Source organism: Callorhinus ursinus, unplaced genomic scaffold (genome assembly GCF_003265705.2).
Source record: "Callorhinus ursinus isolate GAN/ISIS: 27379988/994484 unplaced genomic scaffold, GSC_fseal_2.0 scaffold31, whole genome shotgun sequence".
Lineage (NCBI taxonomy): Eukaryota > Metazoa > Chordata > Mammalia > Carnivora > Otariidae > Callorhinus > Callorhinus ursinus.
In genome coordinates this window covers 8,162,914-8,179,697 of record NW_027397093.1, presented here as the reverse complement: position 1 = coordinate 8,179,697, position 16,784 = coordinate 8,162,914, and the positions used below count along the sequence as shown (strand labels likewise).

At 54.0% G+C, this 16,784-nt stretch overlaps 1 protein-coding gene across 1 annotated transcript in view; it reads right to left on the bottom strand.

Annotated features, from left to right (window-relative positions):
• DLG5 (discs large MAGUK scaffold protein 5) overlaps positions 1-16,784 on the bottom strand; it is a 122,883-nt gene that overhangs the window by 60,603 nt on the left and 45,496 nt on the right. The window contains exons 2-3 of the mRNA XM_025850496.2: positions 12,128-12,196; positions 546-708 (exon numbers count right to left, since the gene is read on the bottom strand). Coding sequence (XP_025706281.1) covers positions 546-708; positions 12,128-12,196 — 232 coding nt within the window. The remainder of the gene's footprint in view (positions 1-545; positions 709-12,127; positions 12,197-16,784) is intronic.

The window sequence follows — 16,784 nt, the reverse complement described above, 5'->3', positions numbered from 1 at the left end:
AGACATGCACACACACGTGCCTGCACACAGCCAGGCCGGTCGAGGGCTCAGCACGGGGACAACTATCTCCATCAGGGAGGGCCGCAGACAAGATAGCGAGGAAGTATACTGCCCTGGTGCTGGAAGGCAGAGGCCTCGAGAGGGGCAGGACGAGCCAAGGCCACCCAACCAACCCATGAGGAGGCACCAAGGTAGAACCAGGCCCCACCAGCTGCTGCTAAAACCACCCACCAAACCACCTGCAGAGGACGAGTAAATGACAGACACACCCACACTTCTCAGTCTCTGTGTTGTGTGACTCAGGCCACGGGCGCCTATGTGGCTTGGAGGAAGCATAACCGACCTGTGTTCCCTCCCCCCATCCAGGGCTGCAGGGAGGGCGTTTCCAAGCGATGGGGGCAGTGAGGCAAAGGGACACCCTGGCAGTGTAGCACGGACCCCCGGGAGCTAAGGATGAGTGCCTGAGAGGGAGGGGCCGGCGTGATGGCAGCGGGAGAGTAGCCCTGGTCCATCGGGCCTGGCCAGGGAGGCAGGTGCATCACTACCTCTTATCAAAGGTCGTCCCATGGGTCGCGAAGGCCAGGCGCTTCCGCAGTTCATTCCTCTCTCGGGTCATCAGCCGCAGCTGAATGGAGAGGTTCTCCACCTTCTCGTTCACCTGCCGGTCCGTGAGGAGGGGTGGCGGGGATGGAGCCTTCCCGGTGGTACCTGGCAGGGGAAAATCAATAATAAAGTGAACTGGCATTTAGACAGCACTCGCTAGGTGTGCCAGGCACTGTCCCTAGACCTTGGCCTGCATCAGCTGCGCCAAACAACCCTACCAGGTGAGTCCTGCTGGCATCTGCCTTTCAGATGACACCAAGTCAGGAGTAAGAGGGGGAACGGAGACCTAAGCCCAGGCTGTCTGCTCCAGCACCCCAGCAACACCCACCCATTCTGCTGGCCCTGACTGGAGACCCCTACTCTCTTCCCAGCCCGGCTGTGACACCTCCAAGATGGAACCCTTTGGGCCCTGATCTGAGCATCTCTGCCTGGTCTGGAAACAGCAGGTACTCCCAAACCCTGGGCGTGGAGAGGCCAACCTAAGGCCTGAGCAGAATGGAATACACGGCTTGAGGAGGAAGGGACAGGCGGGACCCAGTGAAGCTTCTGAGGCCCAAGGCAGCTGGCTCTGAAGCTGGGGCCCGGGGCTGTGTTCCCGCCCCCACCCCAACCAGGGCTGAACACGCTACACAGCCCCCTTCCCCAACCTCTCCACATGCCCAGAGGACCTGCCCCAGCCAGCCCACGGCTGTGGGCTCAGAGAAGGCTCTCAGGGAGAGCCGCCCACGGCTAAGGTCAGTGTGACATGATGCAGGCCAAGTCCTCAGGCCTCTGGCTGCCCAGTCCTTATCAGGCCCTCATCACCTGTGCCCAGGACTCTCCCAAAGGAAACCCCATGCCTTATGCGATTACTAAGGACCAGCAGCAACAGTGACCACCAGCAACACCTCTGACGAGATCCAAATCCTTTTCTAAGAATAAAGCATCTCACTCAAATGTCCAGGAAACAGAGACAAAATCCGTGGTGCTTTTATCTTTAACTCTGTCCACACATTCACCCGGGATATCTGCGCTAACCCTCAGAGATCCTAGGTAGGATCACAGGAACTCACAGCAGCCCATCTCATTTATGGATGTGACCTGGGAGGCCGATTCACCCCAGGGAACACGGTGTCTGTCTCCCCTGCAGCCCTAGAATGTGCGAAGGGCAAGATGCAGGTCTTCTGACCCTGGGCCATCTTGACCACCAGCCCCCTACCTGATCCTTCTGGCTGACCGCTTGTGCAAGCCAAGCGTCCCCCAAAACAAAAGATGGGCACTCAGGTGTGGTCTCGCATCCTCCAGGAGTGCCAGGGAAGATGGGGACTTCGACACTTTTGGGGGACAGGCTAGATCACGGTGTGAGGTAGGAGCTCCCATCTCTCAGTTCAGCATTATCCCAAATGGGAGCCCCAACCACTGAATCGGGTCCCCCCGCCCCGAAAGTGCATGTTATTACAGAACCGCCGCCACCACCGTAACAGCTGGGACTGCTGGGCTCCGGGCCAGGCCTCTGGGTCAGAATGTCCTCTAAGGTGGGGCCCACAACCATCTCCCCCGCCCCGCACACAGTTCTACTCCACAGCCTGAGAAGCCTTCCCTCGCCTCTCCCCCAAAAGACCCTGGACCCTCACCCCTGCCCCCGGAGTTCTGGAAAGCAGCTGGTTACAGCTGTGTAGGCTCTGTCACGTCCTCTTCTGGCAAACGAAGTCACTTGTAAGACCCTTAACCCAGAGCCAGGTCTACACTGTCATCCAACCTGCAATAACTTAGCCGGTGCTCTGACAAGTGAGGCTTCCTCGGGACGTGTATCCGATGCCCCTGCCGCTGATGCCTGTGAGTCACCCTCTAACCAACTTTAGGGGCAATGATCCACGTGGGACAGACAAAGCCAAGAGAGCGGGATGAAAAGACAAGGAGCACCTGGAAAAGGGGGAATCCGTGTTCACAGTCACCGCCGAGCCACGCAGCAGCAGCCAACAGAGCTCCCAGGGGTTAATCTCCCAAACCCAGCTGGGCACTCACATTGTTATCCCCGTTCTACAGCTGAGAAAACAGAGGCCCGGCAAGATCAGGGCGCAGACTCAAACCTGCACGAAGAGCCAGTGGCGCCCGGGATGAGAGCCCAGCACCTGCATCGAGAGCACACGCTCTCCGCCTCTGTGCCTCACCGCCCCCAAACAACAGCCATGACTGGTCCTCACTTCCTGCCTGGCGGTTTCTGAAACGCATCCCATCCCCTTAGGGAAGGTACTGCTGTTATTCCCATTTTACACATCAGGAAACAAAAACGTATCAAGATTAAATGAACTGCCCAGGTCACAGAGCCAATAAATGACAGCACTGAGTTTTGGATCCCCCTCCATCTACCTGACCCCAGAGCCCAAGGTCTTCACCTGACGGTTCGCAAACTTTTTGATCTTAGGACCGCTTTATGATCTTAAAAATGATTGGGGACTCCCAAGAGCTTTTGTTTACACGGGTTATAAGTCTCTAATGATCACCAACGGATTAGAAATTAAAACTAAAAATTTTTGAGCATCTATGAACTGGGGTGCCTGGGTGGCTCAGTCATTAAGCGTCCGCCTTCGGCTCAGGTCATGATCCCAGGGTCCTGGGATCGAGCCCCACATCGGGCTCCCTGCTTGGCAGGAGGCCTGCTTCTTCCTCCCCCACTCCCCCTGTTTGTGTTCCCTCTCTGGCTATGTCTCTCTCTGTCAAATAAATAAATGAAATCTTTAAAAATAAAAAATAAATAAATATCTATGAATTTTAAAATAACTGAAAATCCATTCCATGTTGACATCAGATTTTTTTTATGAAAAATTAACTACACTTTCCATTACAAAACAAAAAAATGTAGCAAGAAGAGTGGCATCGGGGCGCCTGAGTGGCTCCATTAAGCATCTGACTCTTGATCTCAGCTCAGGCCTTGATCTCAGGGTCATGAGTTCAAGTCCCGCCTTGGCTCCCACGCTGGGCGTAGAGTCTACTTAAAAAAAAAAAAAAGTGGCATTGCTTTGCATCTTTATAATGCTGTTGATGTCTGGCTTCAGAGAGATAGCTAGAGTCTCCTATCCGTGCAGTATCACACACAGGATGGATGAACCTGTAGAAAAGTCTGCTCGACAGCAAAGTCCATGTGAGGATGACAGTGGAAAAGGCAAGTGACATCTTAGAATCATTATGAAAACAGTTTTGACCTCACCGGCCTCCTGAAGGGACCTCAGGGACACCACGTCATGCTCCAAGAACAGGTGCTCTGTGCTCTAATCAAGTCCAAGAAGTATCACAGAAACATCAACTCAAGAGTTTCGGAAATGAAAAGCACCACAAGGCTCAGCAACGTGCCTCCAGGGAGATAAAGAATTCTCACCCCATTTGGGGAACAAGGCAACAGAAAGATGCATCCCTTCCTTGGTTTTTGAGGAAGCTGGAGACAGAAGCAGCAGGACCGAAATCGGGGTCATCAGATCTGTCGCCACACACAGCCACGGCCTCCTGTCCCAGCCTCCAGCAGGATGAGGACACCTGCTCTGCACACGTGAGGACCCGAGGGGAGCCGACCATTCAGACAATGAAATGCGCGGACGTTGCCCAGCATAACGTAGGTGTTGGGTTCTGTGCTAAGGGCACCCTGTCCTTACCTGATTCATGCCCACAGCACCCTCCCAGGAACGTGCTGTGATCATCCCGGGAGAAACTGACATCCACAAAGACTGCACCGCCAGGTACACGGTGCACCCCCAGGCAAACGTGGCTCCAACTCCAGAGCCAAGGCCTCAACCATGACGCTACACTACCTCCGACAGGTAGTGCTCCAAGGTTTGAACATGCATGAGATACACAAAACAGAAGGCCAGCCAGGTCAGAGAAGCCATCAGACAGCAGACTTCTGACTTAGGGGGACATGCTGCCTGGATGCCTATCATTCCACAGTCAGGAAGGTGGAGGGCAGAGCAGGGCCACAGGACACCTCAAGAAGAATCCCAAGATGGGCTAAGCCTGGACATGCCAAATTAATGGCAAGTGTTGCAGAAAATCCTCTCCATTCCCAGTCAACTAAAAATAAAGTTTTTCTGGGCGCCTGGGTGGCTCAGTCGGCTAAGCATCCAACTTCAGCTCAGGTCACGATCTCAGGGTCCTGGAATTGAGCCCTAGATTGGGCTCCATGATCAGCAGGGAACCTTGCTTCTCCCCCTGTCCCCTTCCCCTGCTTGTGCTCTCTCTCTCTCTCATATAGATAAATAAAATCTTAAAAATAAAGTTTTCTTTTTTTGGTTGTACCTCAAGGTTGAAAGACGTTTTGAAGATGATGCAGCCCTCCCACCCAAACTGGTTGCCAGAATCCCCCAAATGGCCACCAAGACTGTTGGAACTCCTCCACAGTGAGGGAGCTCACGACTTTACAGCAAAGCCCAGCTAATATCTCCCCATAAAATTATTCTCTGTACAGAGTTTGAATCCGTCTCCCTCTATTTCCTCCACTGACCTAGATGTCCTCCTAAGGGCCACAAGGTGCCTACAACCGTAACTCTTCTACACAACAGACCTGCAACTATTTGAAGACGATTGTCACATCCCTTTATCACTATCAGAACCGCTACAATTAAGAGGCAACAACACCAAACGCTAGCATGGGGGGCAGAGAAACCAGAATTCCCAAGCATCGCAGGTGGGAATATGAAATGACACAGCCACTTTAGAAAACACTTAGGCAGTCTCTCTTTTTTTTTTTTTTTTAAATAATCTCTACACCAAATGTGGGGCTCGAACCTACAACCCCGAGATCAAGAGTCACACGTTCTACCGACTGAGCCGGCCAGGCGCCCCGGGCCATCTGTTATAAAGTTCCACGTGCACTTACCCTATTACCTGGTAATCCCACTCCTGGGATTTACACAAGAGGAAAGAAAAGTTATGTGAACACAAACACCAGCACACAACTACTTAAAGCAGGTGGCGAATGTATAAACAGCAACGTTCCCTTCCTCCAAAGGAATATTACTCAGCAAGAAAAGGGAATGGCCACTGGCCAAACCAAGACCCGCAAGAACTGGGGGATCTGAAGGCCCTCTGCTAAGTGAAGGCGGCCAGATTCAAAAGGCTGTACACACTATATGATTCCATCTATAGGGCATTTGGGAAAAGGCGAAAACATAGGGCAGAAAAGAGATGAATGGCTGTTAGGGGCTGGGGGTGGAGGGAAGAAAGGCTGAGTACAAAGTCACAGAAGGGAATGCTTTGGGGTGAGGGCATGGTCCTCTAACTTTTTTTTTTTTAAAGGTTTTATTTATTTATTTGACAGACAGTGAGACAGGGAACACAAGCAGGGGGAGTGGGAGAGGGAGAAGCAGGCTTCCCGCGGAGCAGGGAGCCCGATGCGGGGCTCGATCCCAGGACCCTGGGATCATGACCTGAGCCGAAGGTAGACGCTTAACGACTGAGCCACCCAGGCGCCCCTGTCCTACATCTTCTTGTGCCGGTGATTACATGACCATGTGTGTGTGTCAAAACTCACTGAACTATATAAAAAGGAGAGATTTTACTATGTGCAATTTATACCTCAATGACATGACTTCTTAAAAACTTTCGCTAACAACAAAACCTGCAGTGTCCCAGATGGAAGCCACCCTCCCAGGAGCGGTATGGTTGCTGGAGTTGTGGACTGTCAGCCCTCCCCACCCCCTCAGTCACTGCAGGTACAGTAGACATCTTAAAGAACAAGAAAATAAGAACTCACATCAAGTGAGTTGTCCACAGAAACCACAAACGTCTTTCCCTCAGCTCGCCTATCCCTGCATAGTTGCTCTTTTGGATTCAAATGCAACTGTCCACTCTCCCCAACTTCACTCCTTCCTCTTTCCAATCTAGAACCCACTCGAGAAGGTAGATTTCTTTCTTCCTCTCTGTGTCCAGGATGGGGCCCGAGGGGCAAGGGACTGCATTACAATGGGGGTGCTTTAGAGATGCCAGGAGAGCAGGCACAGGCCCTGGATTTTGGAGCCGTCACTCACTGGGCCTTGGTGTGAGAGGGACAGCAGGAGCAAAGTCCGGGAGGGAGACAGGGCAGGCCCCTTTCACCACATGAGTCCTGGCTCTGCCTCCCAGTCGCCATGGCTGGTGCAGCCACCTCCACAGACCACTGAGGCTCAGTGAACTGCTTGGCAGCTGGGTAATCTTGGCCAGAAGCCCCTTTGTCCTTAGCTCCCTTGCCACCACACGCCAGCTGAAGGCCTCCCCCTCTGTCTCATTTACAGCTGGACAAACTGCAACTCTGCTCCGGACCCCTATGGGCCCATGGTGCCAGAGCCAAGGAGAAAACTGGTCGTGGCCAAACGTGGTCAGGTGGAGTGGCCGTGCCCAGCTTCCTGGCTACCTCCAGGCCCCGGCTCTCGGGGGAGAAGCAAAGCAGTGGCAGAACACAAAACCAAGCCACCCTCATCTCCAGCCCAAGGAGAGCCACAGCCATCAGGAGAGACACAGTCCCTCATCATGAACTAGGGCTTCTGAAAGCACCTAGTGTCACAAACTTGTGAGAAAGGTACATCTCAGGCCCAGCCAGACGTCCTAACTCAGAAACCCGGGAAGTGAAGTCAGCACTCCCGTCCAGGTGATCCTGAGACCTGCTCAAGTTTGAGAACCTCTGGCCTGGGCCAAAGTTGCATCTGCTGGCCAGAGTGGCTTTCTTCTCCCTTGTTTTACTGGCCGTCCAGTAACTACTGCCCACTGATGACATGCAGGGAGGGGCCCCTACCCCTGGGTCAGTCAGGACAGCTCGGAGGCCCAGCCCTCCCAGGACTGAGTGCAGCCGCGGAAGCCACGCCCAGCTCTTGGGTGAAACACTTGCTCTCGGAGCAGATCCTTGACTCAGGGTCTGCTCTGCAGGAACCCGAACCAACAGAGGCAGCGGCGGCCTCTTGCCTTCTCGCTGCTCCTACTTCCGAAGCATCATTCCTAGAAGGCCCAACACAAGGCCCCCCTCCTCCGCGAAACTTACTCCGTCGCCCCTCATCAGAAATAGCTGCTGCCTCCCCTGAGCTGCTTGTTTCCTTCTGTTTTACACAGGGCGCCATGCCGGACGCTTACCCCTCTGGTGCTATGGTCTGAGTGCCGGTGTCTCCCGGCTGAAACCCCAACCAAGCCCCCGGGTGTGGGATTAGGAGGCAGGGCCTTCGGGAAATGATCAGGTCGTGAGAGAGGGTCCCACATGAGCAGAACTAGTGCCCTGATAAAAGGACCCCAGAGAGCTCTCTCCCCGCTTCTCCAGGTGACGACACAGCAGGAAAATGCCATCTGTGAACCTGAAGCAGGCCCTCACCGGACACGGCGTCTGCCTCAATCTTCGACTCCCAGCCTCCAGAACCGTAACCAGTAAACATCTGTTGCTTCCCAGCGGCCCAGTCGGTGGTGGTCTGTCTTGGCGTCCCGGACGGACTGAGACACCTGCTGGATTGTGAGGTCGGGGGCCAAGGCTCTCTGTAACCCCTACAAGCACTAAGCACGTGCTGCAAGAGAAGGTGCTCCCATTCTTTGGAGAAACTGAGAACACGGGCCCCCGACCCAAAGGTCCAGGAGAGGCAGGGTCAGGGGGCCCAAGGAGTCAGGGTGCGAACCCGTTTTCACGATGACTCACCCCACCTTCCCGTGCCAACCGCAAGCTGCACTTTCAAGGAATGGGACACAGAGGAAGCCCTCCAGCGGCTTCTCCTGCCAACAAGCCAAGAGACCTCTTTATTTAATATGAAACCTCTCCTGTTGCTTCAATCTGCATAAAATTTAAAGCTCATTTGAGAAATGCTACCCAAGGATGTCTGTTCTCCTTCAAACTTCCCCAGTTGTCACAGACGAGAAATAAAAGGCACCCGAGAAATCAGGTCGGGATGAGTGGGGAAGAACAGTATCAACTGCCTGAAATAAGCACGTCCTCCCGGGGCCGACCCACGAGGCCCACCCACAGGACGGGTTACCTACGGACGGCTGCACGGGACGGGGGAGGCCTCCAGGAAGCCGCACGTGCTCAGCCGATGAAAACTGCCCGAAAAGGCGTCAGCAGAAAGTCTCTAGGTTAACACAGGCGTAGTGAGCTGTTAGCTGTGTCAAGCTGAGAGCCGAAAGGGGACAGGCTGCCCGCTGGCCCAACGCTAGCCAGGGCAGTCGACCAGGCACCAGCCGTCACAGAGAAGACGCGACACCCAAGGCTTCCCCCACCAATTTGCTCTTATGTGGACTGTAACTTGCCATTCTTTTCCCAAATGGTGTTTGTTAAGGAGACATAAGCGGGAAAGCAGAGGTGATGTTTTGTTCTTGCTTTTTTTTATTTTTATTTATTTATTTTGTAAGATTTTATTTATTTATTTGACAGAGAGAAACATAGCGAGAGAGGGAACACAAGCAGGGGGAGTGGCAGAGGGAGAAGCAGGCTTCCCGCGGAGCAGGGAGCCTGATGCGGGGCTCGATCCCAGGACCCTGGGATCATGACCTGAGCCGAAGGCAGACGCTTAACCGACTGAGCCACCCAGGCGTCCCAGGGAGGTAATGTTTTTATCATAAGACACTGCTCTTGCCTTGCCTTTCCTTAGCTTTGTGGAGAGAGACTGCGAACAAACAGTAACAGCCAGTCTCCATCTGACCCGGGAAAGAGCATGGCCTGTCATTAGGTGAGGCTGAGCCAGGAGGAATCCTCCAGGAGGCCGGCAATGCTCCCCGTGACTGACCCCACCGCTCATTCCACCCCAAGGGACAGGTCCAAGCCAGCCAGACATTCCAGCGCCCTTGCCACAGCCAGCCCATCTCAGCCCGGGAGGCCTGTTAAATGTAGATGCTGGACCGCACTCTCAGAGCTCTGGATGTAGCCGGTATGGGGCGGAGCTCAGGAACCTGCACCTCTAACAAGTGCCTGAGTGCTGCTGGTCCAGGGACCATACCGCACGAGCCGCTGGTTTGGGCCCAGACTAGTGATCCAGCTGCGGTGAGTGTGAGGAGACCCTGCCGAGGAACGTCTGTGGAAGGCTGCTCGCTGACAAGGAGACACGAGAGGACCCTCTTCATCCTCTGGACCATGTGACAACAGATGTTCTTTTATCTGCTCTGTCTAGTATGGCAGCTGCTAGTCACAGGTGGCCAGAGGGCACCTGAAATGTAGCGAGTGTTACTGTTGAAACTAGAAGTGTTCATTTTAGTTCATTTTCATTCATCTGAATTTAAACAGCCACCGGTGGCCAGTGGCTCCCACAAGGGGCCGTGCAGCCGCGGACACCACCAGGTCTGGGTGTGATAGCTGGAACTGCAGCTACAGATGCCCGGCCATCAGCCCGAGGGCCAGGCACACACAGAGGCTCACAGAGCCACGTCCCGATGCACTCAGCCCACCCTCAGTGGCCTCTTACTATGTGAGAGCACACAGTTGTCTGTTGTTTAGGGCGGGGTGAGCAGGTATTCCTATTGCTACAGCCAAAGGTCTCCTGGCCGACGCAGCCACGAGGACATTGAAGTAAGCCTGCAGAAACGTGGGGCTAGCCACCCCAAGGATGATGTCAACTGCTGGCATAAGAACAAGAGAAGCAAGACTTGGGTCCCGGTGAGCTGACCCGAGGGGATGCAACCAGACCCTTCAGCATTCAAGACCTGGGCACCAACAACCACGGCTCAGCCTACGACAGGAAGTCCACAGCCCTACCTTCTGCCTGTTTGCCAACTAGCATCTGGGGACACTGCTGACCCCCCACCCAAGGACTGAACCCAGCTTCAGGTACATGGGGAACCAACCGGCAGGGGGTTGACATGAAGCTTCTTCCAGAAGATGCAAAGGTCCAGCTGCATAAACTATATCTTCCTGCTCCTCCTTAAAAATTCCACCATTAACAATAAGTGCTGTGGTTTAAGCTAACACCTCTCTCTCTGGAGAGACTAAAATGCAAAGGTTCCTAAGAAAGATACCACTTTAAGCCCCGAAGTGTTGACATGATGAGTTTGTCAGCTGTTAGATCACTGCACTCGTCCCCAAGGGGGAGCATGAGGGAGGAAAGAGGTGCGCTCAGGGTTCAACTGCTGTGGTTTTACAAAAGCCCATGCTGCCTGGGGGCCAGGCCATGGTCCGAATTCCAACAAGCCTACATTTCAGCCGGCGGACTCACAGCAGGCAGCACACAGTAATAAAGCCTGAAGCCCTGACCTGTGGTCCCAGAAGTGTCCTCCCTGAATCCTGGACAGGGATGAGGGACCTGTGCTGGCCTCACTGTGTCCGCCCAAAAGTGCTGAAATCCTGACCCCCTCCGAAACGTGAATGTGGCCTCACCGGAGACCACAGTCTCTGCCGACGATCAGGTGAAGATGAGGTCAGCCCGGAGCAGGACCGGCGTCCCTCTGCAGAGATGTGAACACAGACACGCACATGGGAGAACACCATATGAGGACAGAGGCAGAGACCGGGATGACACATCTACAAGACCAGGACATCCGGTCCAAACGCTGCCAGCACCCCGGCGAGAGGAAGGACAGAGGCCTGGGACAGACCCTGCCCCGGCGCCAACAGACGTGGGGCCTCCAGAGCCGCAAGAGGAGGCAGTTCTGTTGTATGAGCCACTCCGTCATGGCAGCCCCAGTGAACAGTGCCCTACCTCCCTACTGCTACCGGTCTCGCTGGCTGACCTCGCTCACTGTATTCATCCCAAAACCGTCTCCCCCGTGGGCCCTAAGATCCACAGGCACTGGGACCACGTCTGCCCCAGTCCCCACGCATTCCAAGCCCACTTCTGGCCCAGCAGAGGGGCTCTGTAAGTGTCTGTCGACTTAACACATGAAAGGTCTGCCCCCGACTAGGTCTGGAGTCCCTGGCAAGAGCATCAATTTCCCCATCTGTCTATGTGCAGGAGATAAAATAATTGGACCGGATGACCTCCGGGGGGCCTTCCGACTCCAGAAACTCCAGGACTCGCCACCGAAGGTGTACCCATCCATCAGGGTCAGATCGGGACATGAGAAACAACACGGAGGGTGTTAAACAGAGGGCACGTGACGCAGGAATGGGTACCAGAGGTGTGGGAAGGCTGGGAGACCAGGACAACCTTCCTGCTGGGAGTCTTCAGTGAAGGGAAAGCAGGACCAGCTGTGGGCTTCTGGAAACACATGGACGGGCTACTCCTGTCCCCAAGGCAACATGCTGCCCAGGGGGCGGTTCCTGCTTACAAAGGACTGTCCCCAAAGGGGGCATTCTCATGGACAGTTGTCACTGAGGCACAAGGTCAGGGGCAGGGGGGACAAGAAGCTCACGGAGAAGTCCCATGCCCTGACAAAGTGAAGGAATGGAGAGACACAGCCTCCCCTCGCACCTGACAGCACCAGATTCCTGCCCTCCTCCATTAGGAGGACATGCTGCTGATGGGAGAAGGTGTGAATGGAATCAACAGAAGGTGGCCCCATGAGTGATCTGCCAGGGGAGGCTGACTTCCCACCCCGTAAACTCGGGGCTACCTTGGCTCACACCCAGCAGCCCCCAACCCGCCCGGTGCCCTCCAGGAAGGAGGGGTGCCCAAGTGGTACTCACCCACACTGCTGAGGGAGCTGCTGCTTTCTGAGTCTGAGGGCATGATGGACAAGACGCTGTAGGTGGAGCCTGGGGAAGAAGGACAGACCGTTTGTTACTAACCCCAAACTACTGTCAGACCAACTGATCTTCAGTCAGCGCCAGACTGAGAACCAACACGACGTCCGGGACTAGAAATCGGATCTATGGGGTCAAGCAGGTGTGGTCAGCAGGGTCTAGTCTGTGGTATTTCTGCCTGGCCTCTCACCTGACCTTCCCACCACCCTCCTGCCCTGGAAACTTACCCACGCACAGAGGGGAACTCGGAGCCAGTCAGCTGGCCTCTCCTTAAGACATCTGGGGAAAAGCTTAGCAAGGGAGCAACATGCCCCCAGGTTAAAATAGGGTCTGGGGATTTCCTCCAGATCTTTACCAATATGATGCTGGCCTCCATGCAGAGAGCAACAGAGTATAAGTTAAACATCTACGAACCATTTGTTCTTTTTGCCCAACTGTTCTGCTCTCGGGTTCTGACTGTATTCAAGCTCGGTCCTTAATAATTTAGTCAGTGACTGCCCCCTTACTAAAAGTTATTCATAAAATTATGAGCAACTACACTGTCACCAAAGCCAAGGAGCAGTACATGCCCCTTTTCTGGCCAACACTTAATGTTGTTAACTCGGTGTTGGACACACAACTGTGTCACACCATGGTTCAGTTTGAATTTGAGTATTTTCTAAGCTAAGGAGATTACCCGCCTCGCATCAGTATAACCTCTGGGTCAAGAAACCCCGTATCTGAACCAGCTCTCATCCACACATGAGTAGCTGGGTCGCACTGAGCAAGTCATTTGTTTTCTGGAAGTCTGCTCCCTGGCCTGTAACAGGGAAGGGGTTTCAACCAGATGGCTTATAAGGTCCTCTCCCCCGTCCCATCTCAGGATCACACTTTCCCCTGAGGGCGTGCTTTTCCTGTGACTACAGGTGACACCAAGTTAAGAGGGAGAACTGACTTCAAGACTATCTTGGGAACTGAGAAAAGCCCCACACGCACAAACGGTGGGTCAAAGAAAACAAGGTAACGGCAGGAATGCAATGTTTTGTCCTTGGAACCAAAAGAACTACAGAGGGAAGAGCGGTGAGCTAGAGACGGGATTTTTGCAGTAAAACCTTTGAACAAGCCTCAGGGCTCTGAAGAGGAAAAGCAGCCAAGAACTAATGAGATCTAAGGCTCCAGAACCAGAAAGGTGGGGGCCAGATTTAAGGTTTCTCTCCCACCTCAATCCTTGACTAGCTACCTAATACCTGCACACCCTCCGAAGGGACAGCGTAGGGATGAAGAGTTGGGGGTAAGCAGGGCAAAGGAAGGAGGAGACTCGTGGGGGCAGGGAGGGAGGAGACCACCAGGCTGACGAGAGACCCCGAGCAGAGGGGCAACCTCGGGGGGAGGAGACGTAGGGCAGACAGGCAGGCAGCCCTGGTATACTGGTGCGCAGGGGAGCTGGCAGGCGTGACACCCAGGAAAAGAGATGAAAGCAGAGAGCAAAAAGGAAAAAACAAGGCAAAGGGACTGTGGTAATGCCGAGAACGAGGACAGTGGCCGGGCATGACTGGTGGCCTCATTATAGAGTTTTCTGAGACTCTCTTGAGAACCTGTGGGTGTTACATCGTTAGGTATTTGTCCAAACTCCTGGAGTGTGCAACACCACAAGTGAACCCTAATGTAAACTACAGAGTCTGGGCAACAAGGATGTGTCAGCGCAGGTTCATCAATGGTAACAAACGTACCACTTGGGTGCGGGATGCTGAGAGTGGGTGAGGCCATACATGTGTGGGGGCGGGGGACAGGGGAATCCTCTGTGCTTTCCCCTCAGTTTTGCTGTGAATCTAAAAGGCTCTTTAAAAAAAATTTTTTTTTAATTAAAAAAAAAAAAAAAGAACCTGTGGATGTTTTCGCATGGATTGAAGAGGATGATTTCGGGAGTAGACGGATGATCTGTCTTCAGAGAGGACTGTCAAAGGGATCCATCTGTGCGATCCGGCCTCAAGGAGCAGGAGGGCTCCCGCCACGGCCGGGAGGGGCTGGAGAAAGCCGTGGGGTGGCGGGGGGAGGGTGCCCAACTGTCAGGGCTGGCTCGGTCTGAAGAGACCTGGGAAGGGCGGGGACCTCCTCAACGCACAGCTCACTTCACAGAGGCCCCCTGCCACCTGGCCCGGAGGCCACATCACTCGAAGGGAGAAGGAACCAGAAAACCCCATTCAGCCCTGAAATTCCTTGATCCCACCAAAAAATGAAGAGCAGCATTCAATGAAATACCTCCTGTATTTCAAATTCCACCCACACGATTCATTTTGCTGTCCGTTCAACAGTTCTGCGTTTTTGTCTCAACAAAACAACGAGCACCACCGATTTCTCCAATCATCTCTCTTCCCACACCACGAACAGCAGTAGGCATTGCATAAAGATCGGTGAAGTAATGTCAGGTAGAATTCAGGCACTCCGTTGGTATCTTCAAAGGACAAAAACGTCAACACAATGCCGGTTTTCTCAACTCAACTGACAGCGTCTTAATTATTTTTCTCTTTACAGGGACAAGGAAGGCTAGCCAGCTGGTCTGCTGGTGGACTGTTTTCGAAAGATGCCCACTCAGAAAAGCAGGCACAAATAAACTCTCCCACTCACACCTCCCAGAGCGCTGAGCTTGCGACACCACAGCCCGCGCGCGGACAGCCGCTCCCTGCAGGAACGCCTTGCTTCTTCCTCACTACGGGCATCAGCAGAGCCCCATCTTCCAGTAAAGCACCCCTCCTCATCAAGGCGTCTTTTTCCTCCGCCATGGCCAGTTTCCACTGTTAATTAAATTTGGCAGACATCTTTGTCTGTCTCCACCCATCTCCCTCCCTGGCTGGGTGAGTCAACTGGCCAACCAACACATTCTGTTCTTCTTCCCTGTCTCCAAAGCCCTGCCGAGGTTCTGGGGCATGACCTGGGGGCGGCGTGACATCTCTATCTCCATCTCTGGGCATCTCCGCCCCTGAGTCGGCTGGCAGGGCTCCTAGGAGCCGGGAGCTGGCAGGGAGTGATGAACATTGGACGGGGCCCAGTTTTTACAATGTTCCCAGGGCCTTAGACGTCATTCAGAGGGGAAAAAAGGCCCGAAGACAACGTTGTCTTGGTCATGCTTTGTCTCTGCTGCTATTGTTGTCTTAAAAAGCCTGTGTGGTCAGGATGTCGGGAAAGGGCAAGAGGAGACACTCTCCCCTAAAGTCACGCGGTGTCCTTTTAAAGCCGGTGGCTTCAGAAGGGCGGGCATCAGGCGTCATCTACCTCTGGGGTTTCACAATCAAATGTGGAGGCCTGCAGGAGTCTCATCTCATGGGTGCACACTTCCCAGCACCCCCACAATTTCCTCAGGAGCTCCACGAAGGCACCCGCACCCCACGTGACCTGAAACCTAAGGCATGTGCTCCACGTGGCACAGAGGCCCAGACCACCGAGGACTGTGGGATCAGCCCGGCTCCCCCACTGGCACTGCCCCCTCTCCCTCCCCATGTGCCCCCCCACACCCCCACAGGACAGCCGGGCACTGCTACTCAGGGTGTTCCCACAAACCCAGGCAAGCCTGTGTACAGGTCCTGAGAGGACCCAGAAGTCAGGTGATCTGGAAACATTTCCAGGAAAGGAGAGCAGAGCATGAGCCTCGATTTTTCATGGACGTGTAACCAGAGAGGGACACGAGGAAGGTCTCTATTGCCATTGGGGCTACCGGAGGACACAAGCAAAGTGCAGGTTCTGATGTGGGCAGATGAGGGGGGCCTGAGAATCTGAATTTCTAACAAGCCCCCAGGGCATGGGGGTCCACAGAATAAATGCAGGGCAGCAGGGCACCAAGGTTCACCAGAGTCATCAGTTGGGAAGCCAGTGCAAGCTATGGCAGAGGCCGTGAAACAGAGCCGGCAAACTCTGGGACCCACGCATTGTCTGCATCCTTCCCAAGAGCCCAGCCCCTGCTAATTGTGTTTACTCTGTGACTCAGCCCCATTGGGTCACGGAGACCACTTCAAAAGAACTTCCAGTAAAATCACCCAAGCGATAACAGAATGCCCCAGCCCGCAGCCTGCGGGGCCCAAGGGAGACAAACTTAGCTTGTCACCTACTACACCCCTCCATTCACTTGGAGCTCGTAAAGGTCCCAGTGACTCATGCCTCCTCCCCATGAAAACTGTAAGCATTGAAGGGACCTGTTCCAGCTTTGAGCCAGCACGCAGAGTCCTCCCTACGCTCCGGGAGGGCGAGGAGAGAGGGTGGCCTGCCGCACGGACCTGAGACAGCTCCAGATCACTGGGAGCATACGCGAACCGCCCCCAAAAAGCACTGAAATTGATAGCTGTGCTAGAGTGACAAGGTCAAACAGGGCAGGATGACAGACTGACAGACTATACAGCACTCTAATAATAATAATAATAGCAGCAGCTAACAGATACTGAGCACTATTAAGTGTCAAGTTGTGCTAAGCATTTGGCATGCACTGTCTCAGTGAATTCCTAAAACAACCCTGAGGCTGTCATTAGGCCCATTTTACGGAGGAAAAAACTAAGGGTTAGGTAAATTAAGAAACTTGCTTAAGGTCTTGATAGAGCCAGTGAGAGTATGAACAAGATACATGCCCGGTTTGGCC